This window comes from Leuciscus leuciscus, assembly GCF_965113295.1.
Source record: "Leuciscus leuciscus genome assembly, chromosome: 23".
Taxonomy (NCBI): domain Eukaryota; kingdom Metazoa; phylum Chordata; class Actinopteri; order Cypriniformes; family Leuciscidae; genus Leuciscus; species Leuciscus leuciscus.
Genome location: NC_138747.1, coordinates 31,625,762 through 31,639,656, shown reverse-complemented (window position 1 = coordinate 31,639,656; position 13,895 = coordinate 31,625,762). Strand labels below are relative to the sequence as shown.

The 13,895-nt window shown below is 40.2% G+C and overlaps 1 protein-coding gene across 3 annotated transcripts; it reads right to left on the bottom strand.

Annotated features, from left to right (window-relative positions):
- Positions 1-646: 646 nt before the first annotated feature.
- prr13 (proline rich 13) lies at positions 647-11,825 on the bottom strand. 3 transcript variants are annotated; one of them, XM_082156591.1, is made up of 4 exons: positions 11,725-11,825; positions 9,943-9,978; positions 5,684-6,104; positions 647-1,526 (listed from the first exon to the last, which is right to left on the bottom strand). In XM_082156591.1, exons 2-3 carry the CDS (start codon positions 9,956-9,958, stop codon positions 5,686-5,688), a joined length of 435 nt encoding a protein of 144 aa, XP_082012717.1. In that variant the 5' UTR covers positions 9,959-9,978; positions 11,725-11,825; the 3' UTR covers positions 647-1,526; positions 5,684-5,685. The 3 variants fall into 3 exon arrangements, with proteins under 3 accessions (XP_082012717.1, XP_082012715.1, XP_082012716.1); XM_082156589.1 differs by having other exon boundaries at positions 647-1,543; positions 5,698-6,104; XM_082156590.1 differs by lacking the exon at positions 11,725-11,825 and adding an exon at positions 11,285-11,695 and having other exon boundaries at positions 647-1,543; positions 5,698-6,104.
- Positions 11,826-13,895: the final 2,070 nt, after the last annotated feature.

The following is a 13,895-nucleotide window of genomic DNA, read 5'->3' as shown; positions in this document are numbered from 1 at the left end:
CACGCTTAGAAAAGCGCAACGTTTTGTTTTGTGTCACCGTTCTAGGTCGAGTTACACTAACTGTATTTAAATAGGGAAAACGTGGAGGTGTTTGGTAGCTTCTCTGCTTGGCCCATATTAAATGAACTGGACTAACAAAGTTTCGCCGCAAGACAGAGGGATTTAGTGCACGCACTGAGACGAGAGAGGTATGTATCAACTCGTCTTAGTTAAGGGAATAACATAGTTTAATATGAAAAAACGGTAAAGTATCCCTTTAAAACTACTCTTTGATCACCAAAATTACATATTTAAAAGTTTTTTTCCATGAAAATATCTTGAGTGTAACTCGACACCTTTGCCTCATTTAGTATGCGCGGTTCTATGAATATGCAAATGAGCCCCGCCTCCACTCACTCAGCTCAGAGATCCACTGGTTGACGATCACACGTTGATCTGATTGGTTACAAGGTAGTTTGTGACGTCAGAAACACCAGCGATTTCAAAGCGTGTGTTTGAGACTGTCTTTGGTTCACTGCAGTTTTAAGGAGGAAATACTCAGCAATGCTGTCGACTTATGAATTTACACATGCTTTGTCTTAAAGCATATTAAAAACACCACATAGACACATGAACGACATTAAAAGATGAATTTTTACCACATGGAGACTTTAATATATATTTTTATTGAAACACTTTAAGTGGCTCATTATAAACCAACAACAATTATGCAGCGGAGTTCAACAATGATTTCTAATACACACTTTAGAAAGTTTACAGTCTGAAATGCATCACGTAACTTTATCACTCATGGATATGTTAACAAGATCTACTTCAGCTTCATAAATTCCTGATCAGCTTTGATCAACACACGTCGATTGCTTAGACTAGTAAAAAGCACAAAGAAATGTACAAAACAATCATTAAATTATGGGTGTTGTTTCAAAATCCTAAACATACCCCGGCAAAAGCATTACTGAGTGAAACTATTACAAATCAAAATATTAACTTTTTAACCTTTTTTTTTTTTCTAAATGGATGAAATCAAGAAGCATTTAAAGTAACTTTGATTTAGGCTATAACTGTATAATTGTATGAGGCAAATGTCTGAAATGTCAGTATAGTTGTTCACAGCGGAGTCAAGTTTGTCAGTAAAAGGTTAATAACTAAAACATGCAGAGTGACGTCAAAGTAGTTGTGTTAACTGACGAGACTTCTCTTCACAAGGAGTCAGATGCTCAATCACATTTCACAGTTAAATAAACGGCTGCAGATTCATGCCTGGAAGCATTATGTGATTATTTTGTTTGCCTTGTAAAAAGTAATTGATTGAGAAAAGCATTCAGACTCACAGAAACACACAGGTATATTTAAATTTAATGTGATTATCTATTTTATGGCTCCTGGACATTTTGTCTGTTGTTTGCCCAGACACTGGAAATTAGACATGGTTTTCTTTAGGAAAAGAGGCATTAGGTTGTGTATTAGTGCATGAATGATGTTGTGGATGTGATCTTCAGTCAGAGCTGCTGCTGCTGCTGCTACTGCTGCTGCTGGACGAATGCTGGAACAAGACAAAACAACACGCATTTCAGACGGAGAACACTTCAGCATCACTGCAGACCACTGACCAGCTTTCATGATGAACTGGGTTTAAGGAGTTTTAACACACTGGCCGTCTGTTTGAATACTGACACAACAGATAGCACGGCTAAAGTAGTTCCAGGCAGGTCTCGACCGCATTACAGCTCCATATCACTTCGCGTAGTCAACCGTAATAACGGAAAATAGGATACAATTCATAACAAGAAAAAGCATTTCGCCCCGTGCACTTGATCTGCAATTTTCAATGTCTAGCTTCACAATCAATAGAAACATGCAGTTTAATTTTAATAAATAAAGTATATAGTCCTATCTATAATCAATAGAAAATTAAACTGAATATAGGCTAAACAAATGGATTGTCCTGCAGCACGGATTTTTATTGCAGATAATATAAATAAATAATTATTGATAGGCCTACTTGTTAAAAGGGTTTTGTGTTTCATTTATTTGGCTATAGTCTACTGTCATCTGTCAATAATGAAGAAAAAAAAGAATGAACGAATTAATTAAAACGAATTGAATTAATAAATAAATAATAATATTGACGCACATGCTTTTCTGTCTCATTATTGCAACATCTCTCTCTAATAACTGCATTAATAACTGCATAATGAATGTAATTTGATACTTATGACTGATCATGCCCAAACGCGTGTTCAGCGCGTTCAGTCTGTGTTCAAAGTCGGTGTTTAAAATCTGCTGCAGTCGATGAAAACAGTCAGAGAATGTGTCAGCTAGTCGTGTGTCCCAGCATTAGTCTGCTATCAGCGGCTCAAACCTCCGTTACTAACTCTACCTAACCCTAACCCAGCATTAGTCTGCTATCAGTGGCTCAAGCCTCCGTTACTAACTCTACCTAACCCTAACCCAGCATTAGTCTGCTATCAGCGGCTCAAACCTCCATTACTAACTCTACCTAACCCTAACCCTAACTCAGCATTAGTCTGCTATCAGCGGCTCAAACCTCCGTTACTAACTCTACCTAACCCTAACCCAGCATTAGTCTGCTATCAGTGGCTCAAGCCTCCGTTACTAACTCTACCTAACCCTAACCCAGCATTAGTCTGCTATCAGCGGCTCAAACCTCCATTACTAACTCTACCTAACCCTAACCCAGCATTAGTCTGCTATCAGTGGCTCAAGCCTCCGTTACTAACTCTACCTAACCCTAACCCTACCTAACCCTAACCCAGCATTAGTCTGCTATCAGTGGCTCAAGCCTCCGTTACTAACTCTACCTAACCCTAACTCAGCATTAGTCTGCTATCAGCGGCTCAAACCTCCGTTACTAACTCTACCTAACCCTAACCCAGCATTAGTCTGCTATCAGTGGCTCAAGCCTCCGTTACTAACTCTACCTAACCCTAACCCAGCATTAGTCTGCTATCAGTGGCTCAAACCTCCGTTACTAACTCTACCTAACCCTAACCCTAACCCAGCATTAGTCTGCTATCAGTGGCTCAAACCTCCGTTACTAACTCTACCTAACCCAGCATTAGTCTGCTATCAGTGGCTCAAACCTCCGTTACTAACTCTACCTAACCCTAACCCAGCATTAGTCTGCTATCAGTGGCTCAAACCTCCGTTACTAACTCTACCTAACCCTAACCCAGCATTAGTCTGCAATCAGTGGCTCAAACCTCCGTTACTAACTCTACCTAACCCTAACCCAGCATTAGTCTGCTATCAGTGGCTCAAGCCTCCGTTACTAACTCTACCTAACCCTAACTCAGCATTAGTCTGCTATCAGTGGCTCAAACCTCCGTTACTAACTCTACCTAACCCTAACTCAGCATTAGTCTGCTATCAGTGGCTCAAACCTCCGTTACTAACTCTATCTAACCCTAACCCAGCATTAGTCTGCTATCAGTGGCTCAAGCCTCCGTTACTAACTCTACCTAACCCTAACCCAGCATTAGTCTGCTATCAGTGGCTCAAACCTCCGTTACTAACTCTACCTAACCCTAACTCAGCATTAGTCTGCTATCAGTGGCTCAAGCCTCCGTTACTAACTCTACCTAACCCTAACCCAGCATTAGTCTGCTATCAGTGGCTCAAACCTCCGTTACTAACTCTATCTAACCCAGCATTAGTCTGCTATCAGTGGCTCAAACCTCCGTTACTAACTCTACCTAACCCTAACCCTAACCCAGCATTAGTCTGCAATCAGTGGCTCAAACCTCCGTTACTAACTCTACCTAACCCTAACTCAGCATTAGTCTGCTATCAGTGGCTCAAACCTCCGTTACTAACTCTACCTAACCCTAACCCAGCATTAGTCTGCTATCAGTGGCTCAAGCCTCCGTTACTAACTCTACCTAACCCTAACCCAGCATTAGTCTGCTATCAGTGGCTCAAACCTCCGTTACTAACTCTACCTAACCCTAACTCAGCATTAGTCTGCTATCAGTGGCTCAAACCTCCGTTACTAACTCTACCTAACCCTAACTCAGCATTAGTCTGCTATCAGTGGCTCAAACCTCCGTTACTAACTCTACCTAACCCTAACTCAGCATTAGTCTGCTATCAGTGGCTCAAGCCTCCGTTACTAACTCTACCTAACCCTAACCCAGCATTAGTCTGCTATCAGTGGCTCAAGCCTCCTTTACTAACTCTACCTAACCCTAACCCAGCATTAGTCTGCTATCAGTGGCTCAAACCTCCGTTACTAACTCTACCTAACCCTAACCCAGCATTAGTCTGCTATCAGTGGCTCAAGCCTCCGTTACTAACTCTACCTAACCCTAACCCTAACCCTGCATAAGTCTGCTATCAGTGGCTCAAACCTCCGTTACTAACTCTACCTAACCCTAACTCAGCATTAGTCTGCTATCAGTGGCTCAAAACTCCGTTACTAACTCTACCTAACCCTAACCCAGCATTAGTCTGCTATCAGTGGCTCAAACCTCCGTTACTAACTCTAAAATGACGTTTTGGAATTAGCAACGGAGGAATGGGATTAGATGCGTAAGAAATTAGTCCTACATACAAGAGCATTTTAATGACAAAAACTTTACAAACGTCTTGAAATACATAATCTGAACAATGTTTCGAGGTGTGGTAACTGTAGTATAAGCGGAATAATTGACTTCAGGCCATTGAATTATTAGAAAAATAATGCTTCGCGTCGTGACCACATTACCACCTCGGGTGTGCATAATTTTTCTAATAATTCAACGGCCTGAAGTCAATTATTCCTTACATAAACATTGGTCTACTTCGATCTACGTCAGAGCATCAGAGCGTCCCCGAATCTTTTCTCCAGGCGTCGTTGGCAGGGCGGCGGTGTGAACGTACAGTTATAAGGGCGTCGGCGCCTACTCTAGCCTGTTAGTATCTAAAGGTCTGAGCTATATTTTATGTATATACAAAATTGTTGCTGCATACCCCTCTGCCCCTGCTTATTTATATGATTTTGAGCAAATTGGAGCCGACTTTTCTTGTGCTTCTGGGTCAGTAGTGGTGTACGTCTCTGAGTTCTGGCATGCGTTTATAACGTGCTTTACTGTGCAGCTGAAACCTCTCAGTGCCTGTTTCCACCAAGTCATGCTGCAGGTCTTCTGCAGTCACTCGAGGGTTTTCTAAACCTGCCTTCTCAGAAATCTGGTTGCAGCCTTTGAAAGTTTTCTTTTTCTGCCCTGTCCAGGTAGTGTAACCACTGTTCGTTTAACTTGGGAACTATGCTTCCAACAGTGTCTCTAGGAACATTTGGTGTCTTCTCTATCTTTTTGTATCCTGTTCCTTGTTTGTGAAGGGCGATTATATCTTCTCTTAATGGTCCAAAAAGTTATTTTGACTTAGCCATATTGCTAACATGCAGTCAAACGTGGCGCTCAACAAACCTATAGCCAGTTCAGATATTTAATGTGTTCTAGCTCAAGTACACCTGGTGCCACTAATGAAGCCCTTGATTATTTGCATCAGGTGTGCTCGAGACAACACCTGGTTTGCAGATTTGTGCTGTTTAGAGGGACTCTATTCAGGGGGTTGAATAATTTTGAGACTGCAGAAGTCATTTAAAATTTTGCATGAAATTATCAAAGAAGGGTTTAGACATCACTGGTGTAATAATGTCATGTAACATTTATATCCACTGAACATTCAGCCTCTTACCTTGCCATGTTTCATATGTTTATGTTCCTTGTTAGCTTTATGAGCTTTATGCCCTTTCTTCATCTTTTTCATCTTTTTGTGTTTCTTATGACCAGGTACACCCATTCCAGCCGGCTGGCCGCCAATCTGTGGGATGGGGCACGGATGCCCAGCTCCCGGATACGGGCCGGGGTATTGTTGTCCCGCTCCGGGATACGGGCCGGGGTATGGTTGCCCCGCTCCGGGATATGGGCCATGCGGGCCGGGAGCACCAGGAGGGAAAGGCTGTTGAGGCTGGTTCATGTACGGGATGGTGTTGGGCTGGTTCATGCCGGGCGGATAGACAGGGTTCTGTCCGGGGTGTGATGGGATAGGCATGGCTGGATATCCAGGGTTTGGATGTCCCGGAAAGGCAGGATTGGGCGGTCCTGTGTGTCACAGCAAGCCAGATATGAGATAAGTGTGCAAGTATTGACAGTCGATACATGAATCTTCCATGAAACACAACAGGAGGATGAGGCAGGCTTGTTCATACAGTGATAATGGATGATTTTAAAGAATAAGCTCAGAAAGAGAGTATCATAACGGTGGTCAATATGATACATTGCATTGGCATTTAAAGTCACCAAATGGCTATTTACACTAACTCCGCCCACTGACATCTGGTTGGCCCTGACAAAATTAAGGAAGACGCTGGATTGTCAACAGTACCAATAGTGTATTGGTAAGTCGTGTGGCAGAAAATTTTATGCAAATCGACCCGAGTTCGAATCCGCCTTTGGCCGAACTCACACTACTCCTTTTTTCACATCTGAAAGGCATTTATTTGGAATAAAAATTAAGAAAATATTAGAAATATTAGATTAAATCTTAGAAATTTTAAAATAAAGTGTCCAACGCGTGTTTAATAAATTGTTTATCAGTTAGGTGTAGGGAGGGCTTTATTGTCCCAATAAGGCAGCATTCATGCAATAATTTTAATTAATATAATCATTTACGCTGTTATTATTGCAAACAGTTTCATGTACAAAAACACTGAGTTGCAAATAGTATCTATCACTATTTATACGAATAAATAGCATCTAACAACTATTTACACAGCCTATCGCAAAGAAAATGCTGCTATTTTCATTAGTGTAAATAGAGTCTAAAATACGGTATTTGCACTTAGTGCAAATAGCCGTTGCCTATAGTTAATGACGTCACACAGGTGGTGGAGTAATAACGTCAACTAATGAATCCATTCTAGATCGAATTAATGTCATATTATTGGTGTAAATAATGAAGACTACTTGAAGCAACATGCTAGCACTATGCTAAAAACATGCTAGCAACATGCTAATCATGTTAGCATCTAACTAAAAACATAAAATTTTTCTTCTGTTGTTTAGCTTTACTTCCAGATATTTCACTAACGTCACTCCAGAGCATCAGAGCACATGCACACTCTTCAAAAACAGAACTTTAATTCTCTTGACAAACTAAAAGATGTAGAATGGAAATTGTTTATATTAGGAATGAAAGATATAGAATGTATTGAATGTCAGCTTGCTTATTTTGCTCAAGAGCATGATCTATAAGTCCACATGTCATGCAAACAAGAAACTCTGCTTCTAACCACAGGTCGAGAGTGGTCTTTTCAACCACACAACTTTGCGATGCTGTTTGCGAATGTTCGTAAGAACTATGGTTTCGGGAAACAAAGAATTGTCAGCTATGCTGGTAATGATGGAACTTGTGACCATAGTTGGCTAACAACGCTTTTGGGAAACACACCCCAGTGTTACTAGCCGCGTTTCCACTGTCGGGCCAGGGCCGGGCCGTGCTAGTGCGTGCCAGGGCCAGTCGCGTTTCCACTGTCACTTCCGGGGCTTGATCGGGGCTTACTTGGGGCCAACGGCCAGGATTTCTGGCCCATCGAATACCTTGGGCCAGCTCAGGCTAGAGGCGTGGTCAAGGTAAAAGGCGGAGTTTATCGGTGTTAGGGAAAGTTATGGTCTGCGGCAAGATGCACATTTCACTTTTTTATATCGCGAAAATTAAACGCTGCTCGAAATGGAGAATCGCCTGTACTGGTCTGTCGAAGATACCAAAGCTCTTCTGAGCATTTGGGCAGAAGAAAGGGTACAACGTCAATTTGACGGCGTGTGCAGAAACGAGGACGTTATAAAATACATCGTTGCTGAACTTGCTAAGCTAAGCATTCAGCGAACAACGCTTCAAGTTCGGGAAAAAATAAAAAAGTTCCGGGCGCAGTACAAGGCGATTAAAACGCACAATGGACAAAGCGGTGCCCAGAGAAGGAACTTTCCATGGTTTGACTTGATGGACGGTGTGCTGGGCCACCGTCCCTCTGTTAGTGGAGAGACAAGTCGGGACACTATGGCAGCCGCGGACGGTGAGTTAATACTAGCTATCTTCTTAAAATCTAAGTTTTCTAACTTCCTGCCTGAATGAACATCATAATTCCCGCTGGAATGGGTGGGGTTGTATGACGTTTTTATCCAGGAAGGCGTGTTAAGGGCGGGGTTTAGGGCAGCGCTGCAGGGCTAATGGCCCGGCAGTGGAAACGCAAGCCCGGTGCTTGAGGCCCGAGGCCACTGGCCCGGCTCGGCTCGCTGTTAGCCCTAGCCCGGCCCTGGTCCGACTGTGGAAACGCGGCTAATGATAGACTGGGACGAGAGGAGCTACAACAATGTAAAATATGGGGAAAATTATGTTTTTTGAACATTCAAGCATGAAAAACTATTCTAGCAGAGCCCAAAAACAACATCAAGACCGTAAAAGGGCCTAATATGGCCTCTTTAATACAAAACTCTGTGTTTTCTGTGTGATGTAAGGCAGACACCACTAGAGGAATCCTGCTAATCTCACCACATTAGTGAAAACACAGCATCTGCCTTTTGGGGATCATGAAGGTCTTCACTGTTGCTCAACACAACATTAACTATCCCTGCATGGCAAACCTGTATGAGATCACAAACTGCACCGATCAGCTGTGAGCAACGTGACAAATCTGACACAATAAGTCACTGTATGCACTGTTTAAATTAAAATAATCTTATTGATTGACAAAATGACCTTGTTTTATGGATGTTTAGTTATTATATTGGAATGTATTTATGTAACGGTATTATATGAGACCATTTCAGGCATTTTCCAGTTGTTTTGTCTCTCCTCTTATACTCTTTTTGGCTAGAAAACAAGTTCTCTGTTAAATAGCCAGTAAAATGGATTACACTGACAATCAGTCTCTTAACTGTGAATGTGACCCGGACTGAGGTGCAACATAGACATGAATGTTGAGTTGAGAAATTGGTAAAGTCCCGCTGTGTTGAAAATCCAGCTTTTAATGTTGTTTATGTGTCTATGTGGTGTGTTTAATCTAGGGTTGGGCGATGTCCCCTAAATTGGCAGTTGACGATGTTTACAGTAAAACATCGCGATGGACGATGATATCGTCTGGGGGGGGTGCTGACGATCACGAAGAGACAGGGAGAGTGCACATTGTAGCTACTTACATCTACTGTGTTTACGCAACGGGAATACTCGGCTTGGCATTTTGAAATGTTTATTTGGCCGTTCAGGCGCGCAACCGAAGACAAAGACTACTATGTTGCGCTCGGAGCGCGTGCGCAGCATCCTGTCAGTAGAATTCAGTTCTCTTTCGCGGCTTATCGTGCTTTTAATATTTCTTTTCAATAGCACATCCTGCTCTTTTCTTTCTCATTCATGTTTTGTTATTAACTTTATTAATCATGGCTCTCCATCGTGATGTCGGTCAGCTATCACGATGGACGATGATATCGTCCATCGGCACAACCCTAGTTTAATCTGCTTTAAGACAAACCATGTGTAAATTCATAAGTCGACACCATTGCTGAGTATTTCCTCCTTAAAACTGCAGTGAACCAAAGACAGTCTCAAACACACGCTTTGAAATCGCTGGTGTTTCTGACGTCACAAACTGCCTTGTAACCAATCAGATCAACGTGTGATCGTCAACCAGTGGATCTCTGAGCTGAGTGAGTGAGTGGAGGCGGGGCTCATTTGCATATTCATAGAACCACGTATACTAAATGAGGCAAGGGTGTCGAGTTACATTCAAGATATTTTAAGGCATGAAGACATTTTTTTTTTTTTTTAAGGAAAAAACGTTTAAATATGCCATTTTGGTGATCAAATATGAGTTTTAAGGGATAAAAATATTGACAACAGGGGGACTTTAATGAATGCATTCAGAGAAAAAGTAAAACCAAAAATCACCTTGATTCGGCCACATGCTTGTCTCTTCCAACTGATCTGCAACAAATAAAAGAAAGACAGACTTTAAACGTGAACCTTCAATACTTCATTTATGCATGTATAGCCAACACTAGATTTACCACTTTCAGTCCAAAACCATAAAGCACTGAATAAAGGTGATTGGATGTAAAGGTACAAGCAGTTTTTAATCAAGTACAGATAAACACTATTTAACATTTTGTAGGAAATATTATTATTCAATATATCAATTACAAAAAGAGAGTTAATTAATCAGAGATTGGCTTGTTTCCCATCTTTGTAAGCGGTGGCAGTGACAATCCCCTGTCAAACGATGTTAGTAGCTACTGTACACTTACACTAGTGTTATACAGAACTGTTTGCAACTCTGCGTTTGATGTAAAGCTTATTACTATAGTTGCCCTGAAGTGCAAATGAAATGTATGCCTCAATGCAACGCACATGAGGAACTGTCTCAGCGTCACCATGGATTGTATCTGTCTAGTCAACATTCTTTCTTTTAGCATAATTTTCGGCATAATATGGATGGAAGTTCAGATAATCTTTTCTTCCCTATAGTGACATATGAAACTGCTTCTGGAACAATAAATAATGTAGGGCAGGACTTGATTTTGTCTGTGAGGAATTGATTGGATGGTTGTGGTTTGCTATTGGTGGATCTCATGTGAGTGACAGGTTGCCACGCCCTCGCGCCAGTAAACACGTCATCAGAGAAGACATGCTTCAGCAAGAGGGAGGAGAAGTTATTCTGATTCAAGATTACCAGGCACATTCATTAAAATAATGCGCACTGATAAGTCATTTAGGCTATAATAAACACTGCAATATCACATTCTACGATTTGTCAATTTTGACCCGCAAATGACATGCAAGAAATATCGCATGCATGATTTACTAATTTGTTCCCTTGATTTGCTAAATAGTGTGGACCACTTACTAATTTGTTCCTTCGATTTATAAATCGTGCGCACGATATAGCAAATCAAGGTAATGTAAATAGTAAAACCGGATTTTTAATTTGAGGGAACAAAGTAAATCATGCGCACAATTTAGCCAACTAAATTTTTTTGTAATTAAACTGCCGACTTCCCTTTCCATTTTATATTTTGCCGTTTTGTTTTGTGTTCATTTAATTTGCAACTCAGGGTCACCATTTACAGTTTAATTATGATAAGAGGAATCCTGCTCTCCCAGTTAAAAAAAAAAAAAAGAAAAAGAAAAAAAAGATATGGGAAATATGAAGAAAACTTTTCTTAATTATTTTACGACGTAAAATAAGTTTAAAATCAACTACTAATTAAATAAATTCAAAAATACATGTTACTTTGTTAATTCGTATCAATCATCTTTAGTTTGCGTATAGTCATGATTCCTTTGCTTCCTCAAACTGCGCACTCCATGTTCTCCACATCCGGGACAGAAGGAGCACTTCATCTCTGCTGGAAAACGCCCTGGGCAAACAACAACTCTCTCTCTCTCCCACATTCTGCTGTGTGTCTTTACTCAACAAAGTTTAAACCGTCCGGAACACACAGGGACTGTCCGCAGCACTTCAGAGGTCAAGAAGCCCAGAAACACAAACTCCGCTTACATGAACGCGTTGAACAGACAGTGGCATGAAACTGCTTATTAATTAATAATGTAATAGGCTAATAACAAACTCTGGGCCGCATTGAAAGATCCTTCTTTTAGGATTTGCAAGCCGATTTCCTAAAGCTACTTCATGATTTTAGTATTTCCAAATAACACGTTTAGACCACATACCTTGTTCCTCGGGAAACTTTAGTGCACTGACAGACGCGCGCTTCCGCGTTCCGCCGCGCGCTCATCGATCACCGGCGTGACGTCACTCGAGAGCGGACTCTGACCTCACCTGTCACCTGTCTGATGATCAGCCACTAATGTTCTGCCTTTGTATCGTGGTCCTTGATTTTCACTTCACCACATAAGTATTATAGGCTATATGGAACAATAAGGATATATTATATAAACGCAAATCATTGTTTTTGAAATATTGGTTTGATAATGGAATTATATTGGTGGATCAGTTATTTAATTTAAATGGTTTTCTTTTCACTTACAGTGAGTTTTTGGCACATTATAAGATTCCTGTAACACCAGGGGACTATGCAGAAGTTTTTGATGCAATATCTCCTGAAATCTGTATGCTATTTAGACATCAAACAATAATCAATATTCAACAATGGTCCCCATCTATAAGTGCTAATGTAATATTTGTTTTTCCTTTAACTCACAAAACAGATCCATAAGAGCGTTATTAAAAAACAAAACAAAAACAAAACAATGTGTCTTTGCCTTAAATATTGGAAATATGAAATATATTAAATATTGGAATCAATTGACAGACAATATTTTGTGGAAAAAGGTTTGGCTTATACATAATCAATATTTAATAACAAACAAAGCTAAGGAGGTATCATTCAAAATTATACATAGAATTTACTCAGTTAAACATTACTTTGTGAAATTTAAAATAATTATTGATTTTAATTGCACTTTTTGCGACAGTTGCCCTGGAACTGTGGTTGATTTATTCTAGCACTGCCACTGCCCTTAATGTTTGTGATTTTATCACAAAGAATATTGATGGCCAATTTGTGTTGTTTTGGAAACATTTATTATATATTTATATAATAATAATAATAAAAAAACGTGCATATGTTTCGATTTCTTTTTGTAGATCTACAATAATCCCCCTAGTGTGCAACTCTGTTACATTTGTTGTATTTTCTTGTATACTGTATTTGTAATATTTTTGTTAATAAAAAAAAGGTAGCCTACAAATGTCTCCAGCATATTTATGTTTTTGTTGTTGTTATGATTGTAAGAGATACAACTTCACTTCCCTCGGGCCTGTACCATGACGCCGGTTTAGGAGGATAGCCAGATGTGTTTCAGTTTAGTTTGCGCCAACCCTGGGTATTATAGGCACCATGAAAGTGGTTTGGCTTTTAGCGTGTTCATCGCCATAGTAACTCCCGCTCCACGGCTAACCAGGTCCGGGTCAGGTGATGTTCCAGGTGAGAGGGCTCAAACCGAACATGGACCAATCAGCTGTGAGCAAAGTGTCACATGTCTGATGCGATAAAGTCACTCCACCTGTTTCTACTCCACATTAAAGGTCACTACATAGCAAATTTTTTTTAATAATGCTTTTAGGAATGCTTATTTAGAATAATAATTTTGTATGATTTAGATATTATGTACTTTATTAATCGATCACACGCACGTTTATCAATTATTTTTACGCACAGTTTAAATGAATAAATATATAAAGGTAATATAAATACGCTTTAGAATCAACAGATAGAGCTATATAATGACTACATGTGAGCTTAAATGTTCAATTCTTGCTTTACATTTATCAACTGTATAAACTAACTTCACAACTTTTACTTGCACTGATATAGCAAGGCTTTTTCTTTTAGTTGTCCTCTGTCATAGACAGCTATGAATTTGCTTAAACTCTTAATTTTTTTTGTAATCTCGTAATATTCTGCAGAAGAGAGAAGTGAATCTCAGTTTCACTGTTTCTCAGCCTGTGATTGGCTGTTCGCTGCTGATGTCACACTAAACTCCTAAACTTCCAACAAAGCCTGGTTAGACTAGTTTGGTTTTGTGAACTCAAAACTAATCCTGCAACCCTGAGTTTGTTCATCTACCATCATGGTACAGGCCCCTGATCCTGGATATACGTATGATATATGTATGTACTGCCATTGTCAGTGTTCTGACATTCATGAGAAGTGTGTGTGTTAACTGTGTGATCTAATGTTCAGTGGTTCTTCAGGTGTTTACACAATGTTTGTTATTATCGTCATTTTATCCTGTTTGGGTTTCTTTTATCCAGTGCTTGTCTGTGTGTAAATGCATGGATAATAAATGTAAACATGATTCATAAGACTTTCAGAAGG

Bases quoted from the DNA above. Each gene is read 5' to 3' on its own strand.
- prr13 (XM_082156589.1), bottom strand. The intron at 1,544-5,697 runs GTAAGAGGCTGA...GTCTTGTTCCAG, and splicing joins AACATATGAAACATGGCAAG to CATTCGTCCAGCAGCAGCAG.